Genomic DNA, 27,844 nt, shown 5'->3' on the forward strand with positions numbered 1-27,844 from the left:
TAGAGATGTTACACAAGCCATCGCATAGAACATCAGCCTTGACTTATCCTGACCTGAAACACCACCACTGTATGGGTTGTTATCAGTCAAGTCCAACTTCAAATGGATTTAGGACATGGGACTCAGCTAACCTCAGACCTCCAGAAACCTCCAAGTCAAATGAGAGAATATACACTCCTCGAGCCAGTAGGATTTGTGTGAGGAAGTCAACAGATGAGGGTCTTTTCAAAGGGCCATGGCCTCCTTTTTTACTTATTGTGAAACACTCTCCTCTAAGAGATCCAAGAATTCCCCCAGAATTGTCAGCATCCCCGCCTTTCATGCTGTTCCCGCTCCAACATATAAACACACACACACCCACACACGGCCGTGGAGCTGTCAGGGCGGAATTGATTGATGGCCTTCAGAACCAATCTCATCACAGGTCGGTGAAGATGACACCACCTCTCTCTGCTGTAGTTTCTTACGAATGCCACAGGTCTCAGCTTTCAGTCTCCCCAGGGTAGGAAACCAATGCTCCATTCAGTCACAACACCCAGCCCACCCACACACACACACAACATGCATCACATCAAGGGATGGATCCATCACTGGCTTTCTTCCATCAACAACCCTGAGGCAAGGCTTACTTTATCAACCAATGTCCTTCACCGGGACATTTCTTTGTAAATAAACATCAGCGCTTGTCTGCTTGCTTGTATGCTCTCCTGTCTGGGTACAGGCTTGAGTATTAAGGGTTAAAGCAAACATTATCTGGGGAGCGAGAGAGAGAGTGAGCCACGTGAGTCAAGCACGTCAGCGGCCGCCCGTGTCTGCCTTGGGTCCAGTAAGGTGGTGAGTAATCTGGCCCAGGGTCCCTGCCTCATCTTGCAGTGAGGTCATTACTGCCAGCTGACCCAGAGAGGTCAGACAAACAGGCAGAGCAAGCCCTGGTAAAAACACAACACTTCCACATCCCTCATCATACACAGCATCTCCAATCACAAACACACCTTTTATTGTCAGCGTTACATGTGGAGAAACACAGTGATGATCATTCACATGATCTCACTTCCATTTACTGTAATAATCTAATTATGGTTAAAAGGGGAAACCATCTCTCCATAGACTCAGACCCAACATGACAGAAAAAGACAGATAATGGCACCAAACCATTTCACAAAGACCCTGACCATTACAAGCCATTGAGTTGCTTAACTCAAATAGGAGAAGAGGGTGAGCAGGATCCCTGGCAATGCAGAACCTGTCTGCTCTGTTCCTCATTAGCTTGTTGTTCTAAGGCTATGTGATTACATGTCTCTTCGCATGTGAGTTGCCACAACACATTATCTTCATCAATGTGAATGTACTGGAGGAGCCACGAGTCATTCCTGCCCATGGACGGTAAAGAGTCTGTTACTCACATACAGCCCAGCCTGAGATACACACAGGAGCTGTATTTATGCATTGTGTATTTGTGTGTATGTGTAGACTCCTCTCTAGACTGGAAGAATGCAGACTGGACCATGCAGTCCACAGCCACTCACTCCTGGGTGCATTCCATCAGCCACAATGTGTCGGAGAGGGCCTGATCCCAGTCTGCCTGGCTTTCACTCCTCATCTCTGTCAGCAGGGTCCAGGGTCTGGACTGCTCTCTCCCCCTGCCTGTCCTGCCACCCAGGACACAGACAGCTCAGCCTTGTGTGGTCCTCCAGGACAGTAAAGGGACAGTAGGGGATGGAGGACGGAAGAACCAGGTTGAGGAAGGGGATCATCAGGCCGTGTGTGTGGAACTAGAGGGACATTCAGGTCCTTTGGGTGGTGGATCATTCTTGATACACATGAGAAACTGTTGCGCCTGGCACCTACTACCATACCCCATTCAAAGGCACTTAAGTATTGTCTTGCCCATTCACCCTCTGAATGGCACACATACCCAAACCATGATTCAATTGTCTCATGGCTTAAAAATCAGTATTTAACCTGTCTCCTCCCCTTTTGACAAATGTTTATACAGTACAGTGTTTGGATGGTTGTCTACCACCTGTGGTTACTTTAAATGACTTACAAGCATAAAATGAACCACTGACATTGTTCATGATGCCGGTACTGTTTATACTTATGTGCAGGAGCTCCACTATACTTTGAGCTAATATTCTTTAAGAGGAACATGAGCTCAAGCAGCAGAACATTTTGAGCTCCTGCCCAAGTCAAGTGCTGTGTGTGTACCCTGTGTGTGTGTACGCTGTGTGTGTGTGTACCCTGTGTTTGTACGCTGTGTGTGCGTACCCTGTGTGCGTGTCAGCTATGGAGTTGAAGTGGTCTGTAGATGTGTGGCAGCACAACATGGAATGTGAGAAAAGCTTGCCTTACAGAAGCTGCTTGTTCAGGGAGACTGTCAGCAGGCTGACAGCATGGACCCACTAGTCGATGACAGCGGGCTGCATGGGCAACACGATCTAGTCCTCAGTGTTGAGTCAAGCACCGACCCATCTAGATTCACTAAAGCATCAGTTAATCTGCACAGCCTCAGCTACACCTTGTATTCATGTATTAAATCTAGCTCGTCTTCTTTATGGTTGTCATGCCATGGAATCTAATGTACTGGTGTTTCAGGTGGCTAACTAGGCGATGATGGAGGATAAAGTGATCCAGGAGAGGGGGTTGGGTAGAGGAGGAGGGGGTCTATGGTGGTTCCAGGGGCCCCTCACCCTGCTCTGAGAGAGATGTGTGTTGGCACCGTACGCCCCTCCAGCAGGCAGTGGGCGCGGGGCTTGGGGCAGAAGGGTGAAATGTCACAGACAGAATGCAAATCATGCCTGACAACTGGTGCAGAAAACATGTTCTCTCTGACTCTGAGAACCTTGCAATTTCACAAAGCCGAACGAACATATCAGCCATGCGGTGCTCCGGGCTCCAATTGGGTTCTTTTTAAAAGAGTCCCCAAAAAACTGCCCAGCTAGCATTACATCATCACAGCCCTTTGTTGCTGCTGTTATCCATCTTCTCCAGCTCATAGCTCCACCTCTCTCCCTCTCTACACACCTGTCTCCCAGGAGGAGCTCTACACACATGGGTTAGGGTTAGCTGTAAGTCGGCCATCTGGAGTCTCGTTGTGGTAGAGATGATAAAACAACTCTACACACCAACTCCTGTTAGTCATCTCCAATACTGTATGCTCAGATCAGATCCAGCATACTGAGCATCATAACATGCTGTTTGATTCAACCTAGTTAAGATGATTCCTTCCTATCCATGATCTGCAATGTCACGAGTCAGTAAGCTATTTCGTTCAGATGTCCATGTGATCCATGATTTGTGGTTCCACATATGAACGAACGGTGAGCCTCGCTCTGCCATGCGTATTTGATTCATAGGTCATGGGTTTTTCTCTCAGTACATGATGTCCACTGATGATCGACCTGGCCAGGCCCAGCTCAGTGACGTCACACGGTCACAGGGGCCGAGACATGGTCCTCAGTCCTCTCTGTCATGTACTGCCTGGGGAGTCAGGGATACTGAGAAATGGCTCTGCCCGCCTGCCAGGTCTAGTGGGTCGATGACTAGCTGTGACGGCAAGGTCATGCCTTCTGCAGTGAGACTTGAAAAATATATGGAAGACAGTTGTCGGCACAACTGGTCCAAGCACACCAAGAGAGTCGTGAAGAGGGCACAACAAAACCTATTCCCCCTCAGGAAAATTTGGCATGGGTCCTCAGATCCACAAAAGGTTCTACAGCTGCACCATTGAGAGCATGGTTGCATCACTGCCTGGTATGGCAACTGCTCGGCCTCCAACCACAAAGCACTACAGAGGGTAGTGCGTACGGCCCAGTACATCACTGGGGCCAAGCTTCCTGCCATCCAGGACCTCTATACCAGGCGGTGTCAGAGGAAGGCCCTAAAAATTAGTCATAGACTGTTCTCTCTGCTACCGCACGGCAAGCGGTACTGGAGTGTAAAGTCTAGGTCCAAGAGGCTTCTAAACAGCTTCTACCCCCAAGCAATAAGACTACTGAACATCTAATCAAATGGCTACCCAGACTATTTGCACCCCCCCCCACCCACCCCGTATATAGCCCCGCTATTGTTATTTTACAGCTGCTCCTTCATTGTTTATTTTTCTTTAGGTATTTTTCTTGAAACTATTGTTGGTTAAGGGCTTGTAAGTAACCATTTCACTGTGATCTACACCTGTTGTATTCGCACATGTGACAAATAAAATTAAGAATCTAACTTTTATTTATTTAACTAGGCAAGTCAGTTAAGAACAAATTCCCATACTGAAAAGCACAAGTACAACAATAACAAAACAACTGAATAGCATTATAGAATATTACTCAGCCCATTAGTCCATCCAACCACCTCAGAATGTGAATCCAGAAAAATTATTCTGCACTCACTAATGTGGCACAAGGCTGTCGTACTACTACCACGCCCAACTAATAATAACCAAGGCTGTCGTACTACTACCACGACCAACTAATAATAACCAAGGCTGTCGTACTACTACCACGCCCAACTAATAATAACCACTAAGGCTGTCGTACTACTACCACGACCAACTAATAATAACCAAGGCTGTCGTACTACTACCACGCCCAACTAATAATAACCAAGGCTGTCGTACTACTACCACGACCAACTAATAATAACCACTAAGGCTGTCGTACTACTACCACGACCAACTAATAATAACCAAGGCTGTCGTACTACTACCACGACCAACTAATAATAACCACTAAGGCTGTCGTACTACTACCACGACCAACTAATAATAACCACTAAGGCTGTCGTACTACTACCACGACCAACTAATAATAACAACTAAGGCTGTCGTACTACTACCACGACCAACTAATAATAACCACTAAGGCTGTCGTACTACTACCACGACCAACTAATAATAACCACTAAGGCTGTCGTACTACTACCACGACCAACTAATAATAACCACTAAGGCTGTCGTACTACTACCACGACCAACTAATAATAACCACTAAGGCTGTCGTACTACTACCACGACCAACTAATAATAACCACTAAGGCTGTCGTACTACTACCACGACCAACTAATAATAACCACTAAGGCTGTCGTACTACTACCACGACCAACTAATAATAACCACTAAGGCTGTCGTACTACTACCACGACCAACTAATAATAACCACTAAGGCTGTCGTACTACTACCACGACCAACTAATAATAACCACTAAGGCTGTCGTACTACTACCACGACCAACTAATAATAACCACTAAGGCTGTCGTACTACTACCACGACCAACTAATAATAACCAAGGCTGTCGTACTACTACCACGACCAACTAATAATAACCAAGGCTGTCGTACTACTACCACGACCAACTAATAATAACCAAGACTGTCGTACTACTACCACGACCAACTAATAATAACCAAGGCTGTCGTACTACTACCACGACCAACTAATAATAACCAAGGCTGTCGTACTACTACCACGACCAACTAATAATAACCAAGGCTGTCGTACTACTACCACGACCAACTAATAATAACCAAGGCTGTCATACTACTACCACGACCAACTAACAATAACCAAGGCTGTCGTACTACTACCACGACCAACTAATAATAATCAAGGCTGTCGTACTACTACCACGACCAACTAATAATAACAACTAAGGCTGTCGTACTACTACCACGACCAACTAATAATAACCAAGGCTGTCGTACTACTACCACGACCAACTAATAATAACCAAGGCTGTCGTACTACTACCACGACCAACTAATAATAACAACTAAGGCTGTCGTACTACTACCACGACCAACTAATAATAACCAAGGCTGTCGTACTACTACCACGACCAACTAATAATAACAACTAAGGCTGTCGTACTACTACCACGACCAACTAATAATAACCAAGGCTGTCGTACTACTACCACAACTAACTAATAATAACAACTAAGGCTGTCGTACTACTACCACGACCAACTAATAATAATAACTAAGGCTGTCGTACTACTACCACGACCAACTAACAATAATAACCAAGGCTGTCGTACTACTACCACGACCAACTAACAATAACCAAGGCTGTCGTACTACTACCACGACCAACTAACAATAACCAAGGCTGTCGTACTACTACCACGACCAACTAATAATAACCAAGGCTGTCGTACTACTACCACGACCAACTAATAATAACCAAGGCTGTCGTACTACTACCACGACCAACTAATAATAACCAAGGCTGTCGTACTACTACCACGACCAACTAACAATAACCAAGGCTGTCGTACTACTACCACGACCAACTAATAATAACCAAGGCTGTCGTACTACTACCACGACCAACTAATAATAACCAAGGCTGTCGTACTACTACCACGACCAACTAATAATAACCAAGGCTGTCGTACTACTACCACGACCAACTAATAATAACCAAGGCTGTTGTACTACTACCACGACCAACTAATAATAACCAAGGCTGTTGTACTACTACCACGACCAACTAATAATAACCAAGGCTGTTGTCTACTACCACGACCAACTAATAATAACCAAGGCTGTTGTACTACTACCACGACCAACTAATAATAACCAAGGCTGCCAAAAGACACCAAGAACTGCGTTATTAAGCCTTTCTATAACAAAGCCAAAAGCTGCCGAGCCAATAGACCACTGGGCATAAACCTCCCAGTCCGCAGACACAAAACAATGCCCCGGCCAGACAGTCAGGACCACAGTGACACCCGTAGCTATCTGAGATGTCTGCACGCATGGCCACAAATAGAAGCTAATTGCTGCTGAGACATCAGCTGAAGCAACAGATTATTTTTAGGGTTTGTTCAGTGGAGTGAGAGATCTGATCCCAGACCAGACGAAGAGGAAGGAAGGGAATTGATGGAGCTTTGTGGAAGGGGTTTTTTCAGGGAGCAACAGAGTGGAGAGCATGGTGGGCCCATGTGGACAGCTGAGACAGCCACACATCACAGCGAAATCAGCCTGAAATCGGCCTGACTACTCCCTTCAGCACCAATCACCTCACTAAGTTCCTGTCGTCACCGAATTGGGCTGGAATCGGAAAACTCCCCCACATGTCCTGCTGCTGTGCCAGTACAAATTAACCCATTTTGGCATCAGTGTCTTTGTTCTCTGCATATTTCTCCCAGTAAAATAACCTTCTCTTTGCTGTATAAAGCATAGCATTATTATATATCTTATCGAAGGCTTCTATTTCTATGTTCTAGAACATGTTCAGTGTCTCCAGTCTTGAGAGTTATGGCAACCATATCAGGTGAAATAATTACGCATTAAAGCCAGTGGTGTGGTATATACGACGAATATACCACGGCTAAGAGCTGTTCTTTTGCATGATGCAACGCAGATTAACTGGACAAAACTCTTAGCCGCGGAGTGTCTGGATACAGCCCTTAGCCGTGGTATATTGGTGATATACCACAGCCACATTGGTTACCAATGTAATTAGTCTTTTTTTTGTCATGCCGTGGGATACTTAATTGATAATGCCTGAGAAGCCGGTGTTTGGAGGATATACTGGCACAAGTGTTGTCAGGCCCAAGACAAAGTCGAGTGCCAGCAAACCGTGCCAATATATAATCCAAATAACGGCTTCTCGGGCATTATCACTTAAGTATACCACGGGTGTGTTATTTTGATGAATTTATTCATTCTGAATCTATGGACGCTACCCAGTCGTTCGTTCTAAATGCCATATTGGCTGGCAACGTTCTTATCCCTTGCTAGCTTGCCAACTACGGCTTATTTACAACCACGTCAAACGGTGCAGCCAGAATAACAACAAAGTAGCTGCATTTGCATAAACTATTCTCTAGTGACATTTATTTGGATACATTCATAACAATGAGCTAATGAGGCACGACTTCACCTGGCATAGAACATGTGCTCTCTGTGTCAGGACACTGTTGTTCAGGAGCTAGTCAACAACAGAGCTAAATCAAATCACTCAGGCTGGAAAAACCGCAAACTAGCTGCACTTTGTTTCGTTTGACTTGTTTTCTATTGATATATCCATAAAAATGATACCGATTCATGATTTCGAATGGCTGAGAGAAGCTACCTGCCTGCCTGCCTGTGTCTGTCTCATCCCGAGACGTGCATTATTATGCGACAGTTGGAAATCGAATATTGGAACAATGCTGCAAATGTCAGAGAGACCGACAGCAAGGTTAATACAAATCTCCGCTGTTGAAAACTAAATGTTAGTCTAAAAGAAATGGGAGAAAATGTCTAGATGTTTTTGATAGTGGAGATCAAGTTTATAAATTACCTGGCTGGGCTGATAAAACAGTGGATTGCACAGTCATATGGAACAGAGTGAATAGGCATTTTAAAGTCAGATTTAGCCGGTGGTACTTCAAATGGCCCAGAGGCTCAGGCACTACAATCCACACTAGCCTCTAGCCTGCAAACATCAGAATCCTCCTGGATTTAACAAAAATTGTTGGTGTAATCAGATTAATTCATGGTGGGTTTTTAATTTGTTGCTGTCAAGAAATATCAGGCTGAGGAGATAGGTTATGGATATCAGCTGACAACGTAACAAAAGCTGAATAAAACAGGATGCATCCTCTTCCACTCATCTGTGATAGTGAAGAACAGGCACTGAACTGTGTGTGTGTGTAGTTGACAGGATTAGGGCATTTAATTGTGAATTTGTGTGACAGTGAGATGAGAATCATACACAAAAGTCCTGGAATGAACTATGACCCTTCCAAGGTAGGATGACATCTCTATAACTCACAAGTAGCCTACATTTGAACACGCAAGAGGGGTGAATACTGTACTCGATACCATCTACTGCATCTTGCCTATGCCGCTCTGTACCATCACTCATTCATATATCTTTATGTACATATTCTTTATCCCTTTACACTTGTGTATAACGTAGTAGTTTTGGAATTGTTAGCTAGATTACTCGTTGGTTGTTACTGCATTGTCGGAACTAGAAGCACAAGCATTTCGCTACACTCGCATTAACATCTGCTAACCATGTGTATGTGACAAATACAATTTGATTCGACTAACTATGGGGTTCCCACTATAACAGTAGCACTATATCACATAGAGGCTTTTTAATCGATGTATTGTATTTTACCAGGCAGATTGATTAAAAACAAAATTCTTATTTACAATGAAGGCCTGACGTAACATATTTATCTCCATCCACCATGAGTTCTACTGGAGTAGACTACACAGTGCCAGCTGGTGGTGATCCATGGTAGTGGTACAACCATCACATGACTGGGTGAGTAAGATTAATTGCTGCACACTTGTAGTAGCCTAAGCCATAGACACAGTACACATCAAAACATGCATCTAAATCTGAGGTCTCGCTCCAGCAATGCTCCTCCTGTGTTTTCAGAAGCACTGTAAATGTGAGATGGAGTGACAGCCCAGTGTAATGATGGGTTCTGACAGCGAAGCAGAGGCACACAGCCTTGGCTGAGAGCACCCTGTGTTGTGTAACCAGCCCGTTGCTACCACTCTGGACTGACAGCGCCATTAAGATTCATAGGAATCTAAAACGAGCCAGCCAGCCCGGACCATGGACAATTGTCCAAGCAACAGGGCTGGCGAGACAGGATGAGGGATGGAAACAGAAAAACACATGTGCGAAGGAGGAAGGCTTTGAGCTACAAAGAAAGAGACAAAAGCTGAAGATATTGAATCATGTTTCTTTCTTTACAAAACAAAAAAAAATACAGTCACACAGACAAGGCCCTTAAAGCTGTTCCATTTGAGCTCTGCTCAGTTCAGGCTCAGAGTCATTCTGTGTGTGTGCCCTGTTTGCAGCAGAATATCACTGGAGGCAAATTGGAGGAACAGCCACCCCAGGGGAAAGAATGGAGACGAGAATGACATGATGAGAGGAGCTTTAGTCTGTTTGACTGACCATTGGAAATGGAAACAGGTCAGCTGACACAGAACACTGCAGCTTCACAGCTTGAAGACTCTTTTGGCACGTCAGCTATATCTGTTTTCACACCCTCAAACACTTCTACATTCTAAAACAGAGCTGTGTGAGAGAATTATTTTAGGCTCAATCTGTGAAGTCACAGGTTCTGACAAGCATTTCGCTACACTCGCAATAACATCTACTAACCATGTGTATGTGACCAATAAAATGTGATTTGAAGACCACAGGAACAAGCCATAGTTAGAATACCTTATTCACAGTTCAGTCAAATAAGATTAATTGGCCCAAGTGTATGTATGAACCCAGGGGGTATGTAAAGTGTGTGGAATGGCTGTATTACCTCTGTGTAAATGAATATTTACCACGTGGGAATGTGTGTAATAGCATAATGACTAAAGGTTCACTTCATATGGAACAAACACCCAGGGCATCCCCAGTGGCCCACTGCCCTGCTGTTACCTCTATCATCCAGGACATTCACATGACTGAATAGTACCCAGGAGCTTTCAGAGGGGAGCCCCCTCTCCCTGTGATGTCAGTGTGGACTGTTGACGTTCTTTCCACACTGTTCAGATGGAATGATTTATTCATAATCATGGTAGCATAATAAACATTGAAAGCACTGACAGTTAAACCCAAGGCCTCTGGCACGGCATGCACACACCCAACCCCAGCATTCGCTACACTAAAATGTTCTTATATCCTTCAGTCTGTCTTTTCTTGGCTTCTTTATCCTTCAATTATATTTTAATATAAAACAAGCCCACATATGATGAATCGACTATGTTGAGAAGTGCCCCTCCCTGTCCTGTGTAGAGTAGGAGATAGGCGCTTCCCAGCGGAGGCTCTTTATGTACTGGCCTCTTTTCCTCTGAAATGTTCTCTTTAATAGACATAGAAGAACCTGTTCTGGAGCCGGAGGGAGAGAACTTCACAACCAACCTCCCCCAGAAAAATTATTTAAAAAATATTTATTTAAAAAATGAATAAAAACTGAATAGTCCGAGTGGAGGAGTAAGTTCTGGAAGCTGAGGGGGTCTGGAGCTCTGTATACTGAAAGCACTTTGGCACATAGCCAAAGCCCCAAGTAAGGCCCCATACAGGAGAGTGAGACAGACAGCATGCAGTGCCACACTACCAACCAACACAGATACAGGAATGATCAAGGCACAGAGAGACAGACCGAGTGAGATTGAGAGCACCTGACAAACATGTGGAGGAAAAGGCCAGCCTCCCCATTATCACGTTTTTGAGAAGAAAATAAGAACAGTTTGAGGTGACAACGTCACAGTAAAGAGACTGGGAGAACAGTAGGAGGAAGGGGGTAGAGGGAGGCTGATGGACTGGACAGAGGAGGAAAACAACCAGCTGACAGAAAGCTATACAACACATACAGGACTTCTGTTCCTTTCTTTCAGAAGAGTAGAAGGGGAATGTAACACAGGGGAGGGTTTACTACAGTCCCAGAGGAAAACAGGTACAGCTCAGGTATCAGGTAGGGTGTGGTCTACAGGTGAAGCAGGCAGATTAGTTCCGGTCCTGCTTCAGTTAGTTTTCCCCAGCCCGGAAGCTCGCTCCCTCCCTCCGCTCTAGTCTGCTGTGTCTTCCCTCTTTGCCCCTCACAGGTAGAGCTCCTTGGCTCTGATATGTGACAGCTTGTCTCTCAGCATGCGGAAGGAGGGCCGCAGCCCCACGTCCAGGGTCCAGCACTGCTTCATGACGTCGTAAACCACCACCGGGCAACCGTCGGGGGCGTCCATCTTGTAACCCTTCTCCACCCGCGGCACCACCTCCTTCAGGGGCTGAGGAGCAGAGAGGAGGGCGTTATCAACCACATACTCTACTAGTACGTTCTAACATCCTTCACTGTCTGAACAGCAGCCTCAACCTATCTGCCTGTGCACAAGCTTCACAGCTATTAAATGATACGAAATACATCACTCATCTAGATATATCCATTTTTGCCTTGCATTGGAGAAAGCAATACAGATAAGGCTGCTGCCCCTTGCTGGAGTCACCTTACAATGTCATACTTACAATTCTGGGGTAAGGCACACGCCCAAAGGAGTAGATCTCCCATAGCAGGATACCATAACTCCACACGTCTGACTTAGTGGAGAACCTCTGTGGAAGGGGCAGAAAGAGAGGCTGAGGTCTACACAAGACACCACAGACAAAGACAGAGCTTAGACGACACTATTTAAACATGCTCCCTCCCTCCCTCCATCCATCCATCCATCCAATCCTCTCTTTTTCCACCTTTACCTTCTCTCGCAGGGCTTCAGGGGAGGTCCATTTGACAGGCAGTTTGGCAGTGTCCTGTGTGGACGAGGCCTCCTTGGTCAGACCAAAGTCGCTGACCTTGGCGATGTTGTCGTCAGACACCAGCACGTTCCGGGCTGCCAGGTCTCTGTGCACAAAGTTATTGGCCTCCAGGTACTCCATGGCTTCACATACGTCACTGCACAGCAGGGGAGAATGAGGAGAGGAGGAGTCACCAAATGGAGATGTGAAACGCAGAGAGAGAAACAATGGGATCACTCAGCCAAGAAAACGAATTTCACTGTAGATAAGTGATACCAATAACTATTTAAAATGCTTTGGTTTCTGGCATCCTCTCCAGGGAAATCACATTATAATTGAATAAAGAAATCCAATACTGCAGAACTTCCTGAGGATGACTTACAGTGAGAATTTGAGTAAACAGTCTCCTCCCAGCACGGTCCGTCCTCGAGAACGGAGGTAGTCCACTAGACTGCCCTGTGGTGGGGGGAGAGGGGGACGGCTGTCAAGCTGGGAAGCAGGAACAGACCCTAACTAAAAAGAGACAGTGGACTCCAGCCCACGGCCTAGATAAGAGTAGTCCCTGGACAAGCAATAGACTAGACTGAAGTACCTTGGCCATGTACTCTGTGACGATGTAGAGACTCCCCCTCTCCTCTACGATCACCCCCAGCAGCTGAACCAGGTTGTTGTGCCTCAGTTGCCTGCAGGGAAGAAGGTTTTAGTGACATAGCTACGCACTAAGGTGTACAGACAGTCAGAAGGTTTTAGAGAAAGTGGGTAAGACCATAAAACAGAATGGGGTTTTTTTGCAAATTTTTTTACCTCCTTTTTCTCCCCAATTTCGTTGTATCCAATTGTTAGTAGCTACCATCTTGTCTCGTCGCTACAACTCCCGTACGGGCTCGGGAGAGACGAAGGTTGAAAGTCATGCGTCCTCCGATACACAACCCAACCAAGCCGCGCTGCTTTTTAACACAGCGGTCATCCAACCCGCCAGCCGCACCAATGTGTTGGAGGAAACACTGTGCACCTGGCAACCTTGGTTAGCGTGCACTGCAACCAGCCCGCCACAGGAGTCGCTGGTGAGACAAGATATCCCTACCGGCCAATCCCTCCCTAACCCGGACGACGCTATGCCAATTGTGCGTCGCCCCACGGATCTCCCGGTCGCGGCTAGTTACGACAGAGCCTGGGCGCGAACCCAGAGTCTCTGGTGGCATAGCTGGCGCTGCATTAACCACCCGGGAGGCAAAACAGAATGGTTGAGATTTACGTCATGACGGAGGCCTCGGCGATGAAGGCCTGGGCCGTGGCGTCGTGTTTGATGCACTTCACTGCCACCTTGGTCCCTCTGTAGTCCCCCACCATCACATCTGAACAGATACATAGAGATGTAACATTGGACAACGACACACAGATCTCACACGGGATGGAAAGAGACATCTTTATCAGCGCTGGTCTCAGTCAGGGTCTTTACCTCCAAACTCCCCTTTGCCAATGGTCTGGATGAGCTTGAGTTCCTTTCTGTTCAAGGCCCAGCCACCTGTGGAGCAGCAACAGAGAGAAAGTCAGACTCCGGTTCCAGCAGAGCTAATGCAACATCATCCTTCCCCAGACAGAGCAAAGCACAAGGTTAAAGACTTAGTGCTGATTAAGCCTAGGTTTCCTGTACTACAGAAGATGAAGACCGACTGAGTCACTGTGTATTCTTACAGACCAAGAGTGACTCAGAGAATGGAAACAAGGTTAGTAAAGTGCTCTTACTCCTGGAGAATTCATCCTGGGCGGCCACCGTTCCCTCCATCAGCTTTGGCTTGATGAGTCTGGTACAGAGGCCGTCGGCATCTTTAGTGTAGTGCTGAATGGAGATCGGCGAGAGAGAACATGGTGAGTTGGATAGTGTGTGTATCAACAGTAGCTGCATAGCCACACTGAGGAGGTAGAACTGCATTGTCAACCGTATGTCAAAGACCAGACAACAAAGAGCGGGAGTCAAGAAGGCAGTCTGGGGTGAAAAGGATGCTGGGATTGTAGGGCTAGAGGGGACTCTGCTAGTCAACAGGAGAAGCATGGAAATTGTGTGTTTGGTGGTGAGGTCACTAACCACCCCTTCACTTTTGATACACTCACATAATCCTGTCGACACCAACTGGTCTACATGTGATCATGTTAACCAGTCAAACACACAGGCCATCTTTTTTTAACCTGTGATTAGTTTGTTAAATCAATGGAGAAGCACCCAGTCATAGAGTGTAATCTGACTGCCACTGTCTGTTTTACATGTGAGTAGCATTCACAACCACCAGATGGCAGCATGGTATAGGAACTATTGCCTCTGTACAAGCTACTAAACAAATATATTCATGTCAACACTGTATTTGAGCTTTAAAGACCCATCAAATTAACACATTTCTGAATTGTTGCAGTTATGAAACCAAGGTTATATAACTGATATTTGGACAATACGAAAATACTCAATGTGCCTGAATACACACTTGAATCTCCACACATAAGTACCCACCATCCATAATAACCCAAGTACTTAACATGTGATTGACTAATCCCTTAAATGCAACAGTGTTTGATTTCCATCATGTGGTTAACACCACAAATGTGGGTCTTTTGACAGGGAAGGACAACTTGTGTGTACCAATGTGGAGCCTGTTGTGACAGGCCAGTGAGAGTAAGGGGGAAAAGAACGAGCTAAAAATCACAAGAATGTGAGAGCGGGGGGGGCGAGAGAGAGCGGGGAGACGAGAGCGAGAAAGCGCAGAAGGAATAAGCAGAGGATTGTGGTGGAGTGATAATAAGATGGAGTGTGCCAGTTAGACAGATGGTCCTCGATGCCCGTGTGCAGATTCCTGCCTAAATCCCAGCAGCGCCTCTGGGAAAGAGATGAACGTTAATTAAAGTGCGATTGCAAACAATCTCGCTAGAAGCCATCTAGCTAGAAGCCTGATGGAGCGTCTTACCTCTGGGGAAGAGAGACCTTTCCCACCATGACCCCCTTCACACACTAACTCAGCCCTACTGCTGTAGTGGAAGCTGTCTAATAGACCACACAGTAGACGAGGTCTCCCTCCACTAGGACTGGGAAATTACAGGGACCGAACGATATTATGGTACTTAGGTGCCGATTATATTTGTATTGCCATTTGATGTTCCAAACATATTGCTCACTATAGGTCTGCTGCAGAGAGACGAGAGCGCACAAGAAAATTAGTTTTGATCAGTCATGGAAATAAGTGCTGAAAACATGTTGGCTCCCTATTTAAAAAGACAGAACAAGCTATAGGATGAAAAAAATACCAGGTACGGCCGACTAACGCTTGCTAACGTTAACTTAAATCCATACTTGGAGTCAAAGTATCAATATAATACATTTCCCAAAATAATATTGATCGCTCTCCCATCAATAACCTCCACCCCCTTTGCCTTCTCTAACTATGTGACTAAGCATCCTTGACCACCATACAGGATAGGCAGTGCGAGAGCTGAGGGAGTAACCTAAACAGTAAGAAATAGGGAGCATGTGGGACAGGCTGACACCGCCTTACCTCCACCAGCTGCATGAGGTTCTGGAAGAACTCCTCCTCGTCGATGCTGAGCTTGCCGTTGTGGTAGATGATGCGGTAGTGCTCCACCTTCCCGTCACAGCTGACACACAGAGTGTAGTCCCCGGGGTAGTTGGTGCTCTCCCTCGCCAGGAACAGACCCGTCTCTGGGGGGTAGAGGAGGAGCTCTGCCTGCTCCCTCGTTATCTTACCATGGAACCATCTGGAGATGGACACGAGAAGGAGAGGGACAGGACACAGAGATAGGGCCTTAGTGGACTACAGAAAATTACCATACCAAGGTCATTAAAAGGGCAAAAATACAATTTATAAGTAGATGGGAGATCTACTCATTATTATTATTATTATTATTGCAAGCATACAATGTTGGCCATATAACACACATACAAAGCCCTGTATTAAAGAGTTGATAAACAGTCAGTCATAGACAAGGTAAAGGGGACAACAGCAGTAGATCAGCATAATGTAAGGCAGTGGCATTTCTAGGCAGTTGTACTTAGAGCAGTGGAGTGAGTCTGTCTGCCTCTCAAGGAGCCAGTGAGAAAGTGCCTTTATGTAAACAGGAAACGGCCACAAAAACACACAGGCAGGTAGAGTCTGAAACTGACACAGGCTCTGCAATAACAGGAAAATGCAAAGCAGCACAGGGCAGGCTAGAAACAGAGCAGGGCCTACAAGACCCCTCTATCACAGAGGTGAGACCTCACTGAGGAGGCTTTTAGAGAGAGCAGCATAGAGTCTCATCCCCTCAGAACACAGTCTATGAAAACTGCCCCAGGCTGACCACAAGGCAAGCTGCAGGGCACAGGACTTAAAAAGCGCTCTTAGGGAAAACACACACGGTTCCCTTCTTTGTTTTAGCTCAAGCTATTAAACACCGCCTCCATCTCACCTCATGTAGAAGATCTACAGGCTTCTAAAAGCCCTTTCTTGGCTTTTACCTTAGGGTCTACTACAGATAAGAGATTAATGATCCTAACAGAATCCCCCAGCAGTATGGAAACAGGAGCAGCAGGAGGTCCACAGGGGTCTCTCTGGGGGCTGGTGAGTTAAGGGTAATCAAAGTGTGTAATTGATTTACACACGTCCCTCCCTCTGTTGCCCAGCACCAAGACAGAGACAGAGCAGGGCCTGTGCAAAGCGGCTTAATGCGGAGAGAGGATTGAGTTGATTAGATTAGCGAAGCCGCTTCTCCATGGACAGCAGCCTCCTTAACTCCCATTAATCTGAGAACAGGCGCCAGTAAGCCAGCAGTCAGCCAGACACTGAGTAACCAACAGCCAAAACACAGGAGGAGCACACAGGAGCTACCAGCCAAACATATGACCAACCAGTCAAACACAGGAGGAGCACACAGAAGCAATCAGTCAGACCATTTAATGAGGAAGCAGGTCATGTAATATGTCATTTATGTTGCAGTTTGTGCTATTCATTAGTCGTACGATGGGAGAAAGGGAAAACAGGCTGCTAGAAGTAAGGGGAAAATAGAGAAAGGAAGGACAGTGCGGAAGGAGGTAGAAGAGACTGCAGTGAGGGAACTGAGGCCTTTTGCCAGTCTTCTTTAGGGTGGTGCCGTATTTCCCTCATTACCAACAGTGTAGAAGATTACCAGCAGGTGGAAGCAGTGAGCTATGAGGTCAAAGAGCAGCATCTCTCAGGGTGTGTAGACCAACATAACCAAGAACACAGCTGACACTGTTGGTTATATAAGCCAACAGGGAGCGTTTTCCCCAAGACATCTGTTACCAATTCGTAAAAACATAATAACCCCCCTCGGACTCTCGCCACTAACCACCGCTCTCTGAGGGGATCCACAGGGCTGATGCATCATTAGCTGTACTTACAGAGAGTTGACTCTCTTACAGCTGAAGGAGAGTAGGAGGGCAGTGGACACCACTCAGTCCCTGAACTGGTGACCTCTACTTCATAAGGACAGTAAACCCACCGACTCCCTCTAGCCAGTTCCCTGTCCAGTGGAGTAGCTTTGCCTTTGTCCTTCCTTGTAACACTTGACTGGTCACCCGTCCCCACACTGCTTGAGGTTTCCTCTGCTCAGGTGGGCGGTTAAGCTCAGAAGATGGGGATGGTGGGGGAGAGAGTCTTCAGTGTGTGTGTGTGTGAGAGAGAGAGAGGCACACACACACATCCCCATCAGTGTGTTTTGGTCCTACACGTTTGAGTGCAGCAACCTCAGCCTTGTCCTGTGTGTGTGTGTGTGTGTGTGTGTGTGTGTGTGTGTGTGTGTGTGTGTGTGTGTGTGTGTGTGTGTGTGTGTGTGTGTGTGTGTGTGTGTGTGTGCTCAGATTTCCTCCTGGCCTCCAGTTTTATTCCATTTGCATAAGTCTTGTTTTTTTTCTCCCTCTTTTGAAATAGCTGTCCCTTCAAAGAGCCCGATTCAAATCGCAGCGCCAGTTCACCCCACCCGCAGTGGTAGGCAGCCACCCAGAGAGCAGAGGGGACAGAGAAGCGGCAAAAAAATAACAAATCAATTACCAACGTCTCCTATCAGGCCTTTGTAACACTCAAACTCTAATGAACTAAGCCCCATATTCATACCTTTATTATACAGTGAAACATGGGAACTTCACAGGTAAGGGCATATCCTATGTGACAGATCAGCAAGGTACTCGTGTACTTACGGCATAAGACTGAGTTTCCCCCCCGACTTGACCCCTTCCCTTTTCTGGACGTAGTTAGCTGGGATGGTTCCCTCTCTGCCCACTGTGTTCTTCGCTTTGTACCAGTTGGGATCCTGAAATAGCAGCAGAAACACCCTTTAAAACCATGCCGTGCCCCCCCCCCCCCCCCCGGGATAGTTGAGCTAACGTAGGCTAATGTGATTAGCATTGAGGCTGTAAGTAAAAACATTTCCCCAGGACATAGACATATCTGATATGGGCAGAAAGCGTAAATTCTTATTCATCTAACTGTCCAATTTACAGTAAAAGAACACCATGCTATTGTTTGAGGAGAGTGCACAATTATGAACATGAAAATGTATTAATAAACCAATGATGCACATTTTGAACAGATATGCAATGATTCCTTGGATCAGTCTAAAACGTTGCACACACACTACTGCCATCTAGTGGCCAAGATCTAAATTGTGCCTGGGCTGTAATAATACATTATGGCCTCTCTTGCATTTCAAAGATGGAACAAAAAAAACATGCATTTTCTCTTAGTGTTAACCTTTTACCAGATCTAAAGTGTTATATTCACCTACATTTATTTCACATTTCCACAAACTTCAAAGTGTTTTCTTTCAGAAATGGTAACAAGAATATGCATCTCTTTGCTTCAGGTCCTGAGCTACAGGCAGTTACCCAAATCTACGTCATTTTAGGTGAAAATTAGAAGAAAAAAAGGTCCAATCCTTAAGGTTAACACCGCTGTAGAACTACACAAGTCCAGCACAATAACGGTTTCACACAGTATAGACAGGTGAGCCGTGCTTACCCTGGTGACTCCGATTATGGTCAACACATCTCCTTTACAGAAAGGCAGGTCTTGTTCATTCGTCGACTGGAAGTTGTACTTGGCTACACACTCTGTGCCAGGCAACCATGGCACCTAGGTCACAAGTGAAGAGGAGAGGCGCTGTTATAAACACTGAGATTGACTACAGTGAAAGGTTACAAGTGAATTGCATTTACGCCATTGACACTCCAGGGAGAAATATATTGCCATCGGGTTACAGTAACACATTACAATAAAATAACACATTACAAGAATATAAAAAGGTCTACTATTCAAAAAGGTAGCTATGCTGGTTTGTCCTATACGCTGTTCAGACCATATAGCATGTGGGCCTATTCTATAGGCATTAACAGGCTCCCACGTCTAACCGGTGGTGTTGTGGCATCAGTGTTGTGAATAACATACAACCATGACCCCTGTGAAGACGTTATCAGTTAGAGGCAATGACAGTACAAAGCAGCAGGTGTGTGCGAGTGAGTGAGCGAGTGCGAGTGCGAGTGCGAGTGAGTCAAGGTGCATCCAAAATGGCACCCTATTCCCTCGAGGCTCTGATCATAAGTAGTGCATTATATAGGGAATAGGGTGGGACGCAGCCACTATCCTCATATAACCTGGTGTATTCCTGAAGCAATGCACTGCACACAGCTGTGTGTGTTTGATATCGTTATCAGGACACACATCCCTCGATCATTTGCCGATAGGAGTCAAAGAGAGATGAGTGTCACAGGGGGAGCGATGTGAGAGTTATGTACTGTTGTGTGCCAAAGATAAAAATCATTTGGGTTGATAAGCAAATGTGAAGACGGGGGATGTCAGTCATGCTATGCTGCTACTGGCAGATGAAAAGCAGAGGCACTAATGTCGGTCAGGAAATATGACACTTCTGAAAGAGGCACGGCACATTAGAATGTGTGTGTAAGTAGGATGCATGCGTTCTTTAGTGATGCATGGGTTGACTCAAACTGCAGCCCCCGTTGTTATATCTGCAGGGAAGGCGCGTTTAGGGTCATGACATTGTGTGGCTGAAGGGTGGGTGGCGGGTTGAATAAAGAGAAAATACCTTTAAAATAAAAAATAAAAAAAATGTAAAGGTATAATTGTGCAATTTATATCAATAGGCTACATTGAGGTTCTTTCATTATTTTAGGCTATATGTCATTAGCATGTCAGCCTGAGCTTTAGGGCCCAGCTGTACACGTGTCAAATAGCCTACAAGCCAATCACAAAATACTTTGGAGAACGGGCAGAGAAACTGAGTTTAATTCAATAAGAATAAAGCTGTGAAATGGAGAGTAGAAAATAAAGAGAAGCGAAGGCCAGAAAGGTCATGTTTGGGAAAGATTTGGTGAAGTGGTAAGAGGATGATAGCAGTGTTGTGCGATGGATCTGTACAAATTCGACAGTCACAAGATGGGGACATCAAATAGGTCTATGGTACGTCAAGGGAACTGTAGCCTACTGTTCAGATGGGTTAAATGGACACGGAAATCAGGACACTACTACCTCTCATAGCCTTAATATTAATTCCTGCAGAAGCATTTCTTGCAATAAAATTATGCAAATATTGGCAACATTTTTACTCAGGAACAGGAGAGGAGAAATCTGATTTTCTTTCAGCGAATGTGCAGTTAGATCACATCTCTACAGGGGGTATATTTATTGGAATCATAAAAGCAGATAGTATGTCAACCACAAATTATGCACCAAGCAGAACTAAATCTGATCAGAAACACAATGCGTCGTATTCATAGCTTTCTATTTCCTTACAACCAGTCAAACTGATGTCATTTGGAAACTTTGCACTGACAATCTTCCCAGTTTTTTTTTGCTTTAGATAGCGAGATCCATCTCAATCTATTTAATTTCACCCCCCCTAACCTGGTCCCTAAATGTCTTTTCTCCGCAAAAGAAGCAGGGACGACAGAACTTGACCGATGTCAACTAGATTGAAGCATTCATTCTATCGATTTATGACATTATGGTAAGTAAGGATTTATTTAGTCTTCTAAGGCAGCGGTTCTCAACTGGTGGGTGGTTATGAGTGATTCGTACGTGTTATAATTTATGAAGAAATACTCCAGTCTAAACGAAAATGGCCAGGTAGAAAGTGTGTAGAAATGAAGACAAACTTATACATTTAAATCACAGATTTGTTTTTCTTCAACCACATCATTTGCAATATAGAGCTATTAGCAGCACTATTTCGGTTGATTGAGTGGTCTGAAACCAGTGAGATTATTAACAGTCATCAAGAACATGTGCAAAATGCTATTGGGCCTCAGATTTTCATATAGTCCGATGGTTGCGGATGGGTTATTAGAAATTGCAAGCAGGGGTGAACAAACAGGTGATCCTCTCACCTGGATCCCAGACATGGTAAAGGGGGTGGGGGAGGTGTCCTCAGGCAGGTGTCACTGGTCAGCTGGTACCATCAGAGCTGCAGGATAAAAGAAGAGAAGATAGTCAGCCAATCACCACGTATTGTGGTTCCCTCTGACAGACTAACACCACACTGGAACAGGATGTATGCTCAGCCTGGTAGACAACCACATGTGGTCTGGTCAGTAAGCAAAAGAGACCCAGATTGAAAATGTTACTCTGCTTAGTTCTGTTAAACAGCTTCAATCTGCAGTTTACTTTGTCAACTCAACTCAGTCACTGTGAATAAGATTCACATGCAGAGGAAAAATAGCCTACTGTTAATACCTTGTTTTTCAACCAAGGTGCATGAACACTAGAACAACCTCATCTACTGCAACAAAAACACACTTAATGTGCTGTTGTAGACTGTAATAAAAGCCTACGTACTAGAATGAGTGAAATATAGGACAAAAAAAATATGACTCCTCTATGCATTTAAGCGCCAATAATTGTTCCTCTCCACAGTGACCTTCAGAGCAAGGCGAATGCAGGAGAGTTGATCCTCCCAAAGGAAATGTTGCCCACTGCTCTGATCTCTAAAGCTAAACCCACCACTATCTCAGCTCATCTGTGTCAGGTAGGCCTCTGTGCTACGAGAGCTGAATGATCTACAGTAGTGAGCAGTATGAGCTGTTCTGGCTAGATCTAGGCTACAGTATGCAGGCAGAACACAGCAGATGCCTGGCCTGAAGGGTCTCGGTGGTCTGTCCCTGAGGATGAGAAAGAGGGGGCAGAGAAAATACTGGAGGCACACAACAAGGCCATACGGTTCATGCTGCATCAGACAAAGGCACACACAGCATGGTAAATTCCCCACATTAGGGCCAGTACAGTAGCTCACAACCTCATCTACAGCGCCTCTCACAACCTCATCTACAGCGCCTCTCACAACCTCATCTACAGCGCCTCTCACAACCTCATCTACAGCGCCTCTCACAACCTCATCTAACGCGCCTCATCTAACGCGCCTCTCACAACCTCATCTAACGCGCCTCATCTAACGCGCCTCTCACAACCTCATCTAACGCGCCTCTCACTTCAGACCGCCCGAGAACAGGAAGTGAGAAGTGGAAGTGGCTGACTTGTATTTTCCCCGATGGCTTGGTGTGGTGGGCAATCAGTGCCTCCCACCTCACTACAGACAGAAAATAGAGTCCCTGTGACCAGGGACTCTACTTACAGTCAACCTGTTTTAATAGTGCTGCTGTTTTTTAAAATGTATTTCACCTTTATTTAACCAGGTATGCTAGTTGAGAACAAGTTCTCATTTGCAACTGCAACCTGGCCAAGATAAAGCATAGCAATTCGACACATAAAACAGTGACACATGGAATAAACAAAACATACAGTCAATAATACAGTAGAACAAAATAAAACAAAAAGTCTATACAGTGAGTGAAAATGAGGTAAGTTAAGGAAATAAATAGGCCATGGTGGCAAAGTAATTATAATATAGCAATTAAACACTGGAATGGTAGATCGGCAGAAGATGAATGTGCAGGTAGAGATACTGGGGTGCAAAGGAGCAAAATAAATACCAGTATGGGGATGAGGTAGATAGCCTATCTGTAAACAGCCCATCTAAGTACAGGTGCAGTGATCTGTAAAATGCTCTGACAGCTGGTGCTTAAAGCTAGTGAGGGAGATGTGAGTCTCCAGCTTCAGAGATTTTTGCAATTCGTTCCAGTCATGGGCAGCAGAGAACTGGAAGGAAAGACGACCAAAGGAGGAATTGGCTTTGGGGGTGCTGCTACCCACACGAGTGGGTGCTGGTATGGTGACCAGTGAGCAGAGATAAGGCAGGGCTTTACCTAGCAGAGACTTGTAGATAACCTGTAGCCAGTGGGTTTGGCGACAAGTATGAAGCGAGGGCCAACCAACAAGAGCCTACAGGTCGCAATGGTGGGGTGGTAGTGTCCAGTCTGTCAATGTTGTGGACAGCAGCCCCATCCAGCCAGATACTGATAGTAACACACAGTGCGGAACTCCATAGATGTACTGTAGAATTCTAGTGCTATTAAATTACGCATGTCCAGAAGGCCTGGGTGGGCTGGCTGGCCTCATCCATACAACCACTACAGTGTATCAATGGCCTCACAGCACAGCACTGTTAGTTCTACATCCTGTTCTAAAACAGGAAGTTGGCTAATTGCAGACTGCTGCAGACCTGTATGCAAACTGACAGAGCCAAATATAGCAGCTCTGGTATACCCAGAGGCCACCCACTTTTCTATTTGCCTTAGTGTCAGTCAGTGCAAAGGGAAAGCATCACGCCAAAAACCTGTTGTTTTTAATAATAAATACACATCTCTAAATCGAGCCTACTTCCATCGTCCTCTAAAATGGACTGAATATCCGCCTCACTTCAGTGTCAGTCAGCGTATGTGTGTGAAACAGCCATATGCCACCATCCATGGCTCCTATAGTGCTGGTGAAAGGAGAAGATTCAACACAGAGCCGGTGATTAAATACAGACAAGGTTTCTGAACCAAGGTAGGAAGGCGGATTACGTCTGAGAAATGAGCTCAACTCCAGCAGCAGTGTTGACGTACTGAGGTCAAAGGCAGATGCTAAGCACCCACTCAGCAAGTCTAGTTCACTGAGGTGCCTACACACACAGCCATGTGAGTGATGCTCTATACCTCGGAGTGTAATCTCCTCCTTTCCCACTCATCCCCTCTATTCTTTTCAGCTCTCGCAGGCTCCCTGATGATATCGCTACCATGGAAATCCACCGAGTGATGTAACACACTATAAAACTATGATAACTACCTCTTCATATAGTAGAATTCTCCTTTCTCTGCTGAGTTCAATGATAGTCATTAGGTGCTCCATTTAGGCTACAGTCACACTAGGTCTACATCAATTCATTCATAGAGCCAAGAAATACTGCTGAGAAAGAGACACCGTACTACAGACAACCATAAATAAAATACATTTTACAAGCACAGCGCTCTGCTGAGGTATCTAGTTGGAAAAACTTTACGCCACTCTCCAGTGAGTGTAAAAAACATCTCTGAAAGGAAAACCATCCATCCAAAACCTCTCAGTACTCCTTTCTAGCCATCTAGTGTTGAATGAACACAGACAGTATCCACAGCAAAATCTATTATTTCTACCATGTCATTGCTTGTGTAGTCAACAAGCACTAAGCAAGTAGGTACGCCTCCCCAGATGGATAGCATTGCATCAGCTTCATGTGAAGATCATTCTGCTTGTGCAGTCAACGTGCTACTGATTGTTTTCCTGTGCTGGCTGAACTCTCCATGGCTGCAGCTGGTCAGAAGTGGACAGTAATTCACACTTTCAAAAACAACCACACAATCATGATTAGGCCTACAGTATGTAACAACTATGCCAGTGGGAGACAGAAAGAGTGTTACGTATGTACCACATTGTGAAAACTCTATTCTGAGTAGTATATGCTGTTGAGAAACATTAGCTTACATGACAGGTTGCTCCAGGTAGAAATGGATGGTGCACAGAGTTCACATTTCAGAACTCAACTACTTTACATAACCTGAGTGTCTGGCAGTGGCGGTCGGTGCCGTTCAAGATTAGGGAGGAACATTTGTTTTTACTGAGCATGGCCTTATTTATATTTATATTAAAGCATATTGGCTGACTGTTCTTCGTATTCCACATAAACATAACGTTGATAGGTTTAGGCTACTAAATGATACTCTAAATGTACCTTTTACCCATCACGAGGTTGCTACAACATAGCCTACAAATGAAAGTTCATAACATAGGTGCACAGGTCAAGAGACAAAATTGGAGTAATCAAGGCGAGACAGTGACACGTTCAATACCGCCTTGAACACTCATTAGTCAAAACAGTTGAAATGAAAACAAAAATCACTTTCCATTGGATAAATTCAGGTAGGTCCCTCCCAGTTTCATTCAGTTTGCTTCTATTTAAGAAATGTTTGCAACAGAATTGGCAGAATGAATTCACCCCTGACCTCTTGGTCCTTTAAAAACCTTCTGTATGTTAAATTGTGTGCGATAGCTTGGAAAATGACTCTGGATGACAATGTTTTCCAAAATAATTTAAATCCACTTAGTTTCCTTGCCACAATACTAATGATATCTAAATACTTGTATCATCCCAGCCCTAGTTGTAAACATATTAACGTTATAGTCAACCAAATAGAACTTAACTGTTAGTAATCCCACAGTCAAATCCAAATGGACAATCACACAGTACAATGTACAACAAGCAGTTACACAGGCAGGCCCCGGTGGCAATAAAACTGAAAGCTTACCTTGGCTTGGAAGAGTTGCCGTGTTGGATAGCCTTGGCCATCTAGCAAACATAAATAGCATTCCTCTCAGAATCAGGTTGTTGAGTTGATTTAATTAAACTTCAATAGTTGGTAAATCAAAGGTAAAAACTAAGAAATATATAGCTAGCACTCCCTCTCCCTGCCTCTTCTCCTTAATTTGAAGAAATGAATTTGTTCAAAACTGTTCAACTATCTCCTTAATTTGAAGAAATGAATTTGTTCAAAACTGTTCAACTATCATCTTTGAGTCGACTACTCACCAGAATGTATGCACTACAGTGCTAGATTGCAATCATAAGCTATAGCTGTACTAGATTCATAACCTGATACTTTGATTGGATGGACAAGATGTTAACTTGACTAGGGGGCAGCAGTCGGAATTTTGGATGAAAAGCAGGCCCAAATTAAACTGCCTGCTACTCGGGCCCAGAAGATAGGATATGCATATAATTAGTAGATTTGGATAGAAAACACTACAGTTCTCCAAAACTGTTAAAATAATGTCTGTGCATATAACAGAACTGATATGGCAGGCGAAAACCCGAGGAAAAGCCAACCCGGAAGTACTATTATTTTGAAAGGCTGATTTTCTATTGAAAGCCTATCCACCATACAAAGACTTAGGACCCAGTTCACGAGCTCTGTGGCTCTCTCTACATGTGGTCAGTCTTCAGGCATTGTTTCAGGCTTTTACTCTGAAAAATGGAGGGAGATACAGCACACAGCCATGCGCCTGATCGGGAACGCGCCTTTGTTTCTTCTTTCCAATTGACGAAGCTTTTGTCCGGTTGAAATAGATTATTTATGACAAAAACAACCAGAGGATTGATTTTAAACACCGTTTGGAGTTTCTACTAACTTTTATTGTACTTAAATAAACTTTAACTGGACTTATTAGTGCATGCGCCTTAAGCATTCGGATCACTGGACAAAACGCGAAAAAAAAGTGAAAAAAAGGTAGGCATTTGGTTATAAAGAGGGACATTATCAAACAAAAACAAATATTTGTCTAACATGGAAACCTGGGAGTGCCACCAGACGAAGATCAAAGTTAAGTGATTAATTTTAATGCTATTTCTGACTTGCGACACTCTCCTTGGCTGGAAAATGGCTGTGTTACAGATGCCAGTATCCTGTGTGTGTGTGTGTATCCTGTGTTCTTTTCTCTCCTTCTCCCCTCACAGGTGAAAATCATCACTCCCCAATCAGTCACCAATCCAATCATCAATCAGAAGACACACCTCCTCCTGTTTCCTACCCTATCACAGTTCCTTTCCCTTGGTTTAAAAACCCTGTCAGTTGTTTGTTCTAGAGTTCAATCTCTCTGTAAATGCCATGCCTGTAGGTCTCAGTTTCACTCTTTGTGTAGTAACCTCTTTTGTTTGAGCACCTCATAGCACTTTGTCCTCACCTGTGAGTATTGTTTTTGGTTATGGTGTTTGTGTTTGTTTGCTGGTGGGAAAAGGGGAAACCAAGACAAGTCGCCCATGGGCATACACTACCCGTAGGTTGACTTTTAAATACACTAGTTAGTGGACCACCCACTGTATTTTTGGTTAGTTAGTTAGCTGTTGTTAAAGTAGGCTAGTCTAGCTTAGGGGTGTTTTTGAATACTTATTGTTTCTTTCCTTGGGTCTAGCTCAGCCCCTTTTCCTGCCCCCCCCCCATTACCGTGTGTTTTCAAATAAACCTAGAGTTTGATGGTAGATTTCAGTTGTCGTGGTTATTTCGTTCACACTTCGTCACTATTATAAATTTGCCTGAGTTATGTTACGGGTCTCATTACTATCCCCCCTAGACTGTCGGGCCAAAAGGGATTCGTAACATAACATTTACATTTAAGTCATTTAGCAGACGCT

General features: G+C 44.9%; 1 protein-coding gene across 2 annotated transcripts in view; it reads right to left on the minus strand.

Moving 5' to 3' along the window:
• Window positions 1-10,502: 10,502 nt before the first annotated feature.
• Window positions 10,503-27,844, minus strand: part of LOC124035590 (tyrosine-protein kinase CSK) — a 35,648-nt gene continuing 18,306 nt past the window's right edge. For both annotated transcript variants that reach the window (XM_046349093.1, XM_046349095.1), the window contains exons 2-13: window positions 21,636-21,712; window positions 19,255-19,368; window positions 18,435-18,547; window positions 15,778-15,997; window positions 13,985-14,078; window positions 13,698-13,763; window positions 13,494-13,593; window positions 12,831-12,921; window positions 12,621-12,694; window positions 12,200-12,395; window positions 11,972-12,058; window positions 10,503-11,736 (exon numbers count right to left, since the gene is read on the minus strand). In XM_046349093.1, the coding sequence (XP_046205049.1) occupies window positions 11,554-11,736; window positions 11,972-12,058; window positions 12,200-12,395; window positions 12,621-12,694; window positions 12,831-12,921; window positions 13,494-13,593; window positions 13,698-13,763; window positions 13,985-14,078; window positions 15,778-15,997; window positions 18,435-18,547; window positions 19,255-19,368; window positions 21,636-21,650 (1,353 nt within the window). In that variant the 5' untranslated portion in view covers window positions 21,651-21,712 and the 3' untranslated portion in view covers window positions 10,503-11,553. The remainder of the gene's footprint in view (window positions 11,737-11,971; window positions 12,059-12,199; window positions 12,396-12,620; window positions 12,695-12,830; window positions 12,922-13,493; window positions 13,594-13,697; window positions 13,764-13,984; window positions 14,079-15,777; window positions 15,998-18,434; window positions 18,548-19,254; window positions 19,369-21,635; window positions 21,713-27,844) is intronic.

This window comes from Oncorhynchus gorbuscha, linkage group LG05, assembly GCF_021184085.1.
Source record: "Oncorhynchus gorbuscha isolate QuinsamMale2020 ecotype Even-year linkage group LG05, OgorEven_v1.0, whole genome shotgun sequence".
Classification (NCBI taxonomy): Eukaryota; Metazoa; Chordata; class Actinopteri; order Salmoniformes; family Salmonidae; genus Oncorhynchus; species Oncorhynchus gorbuscha.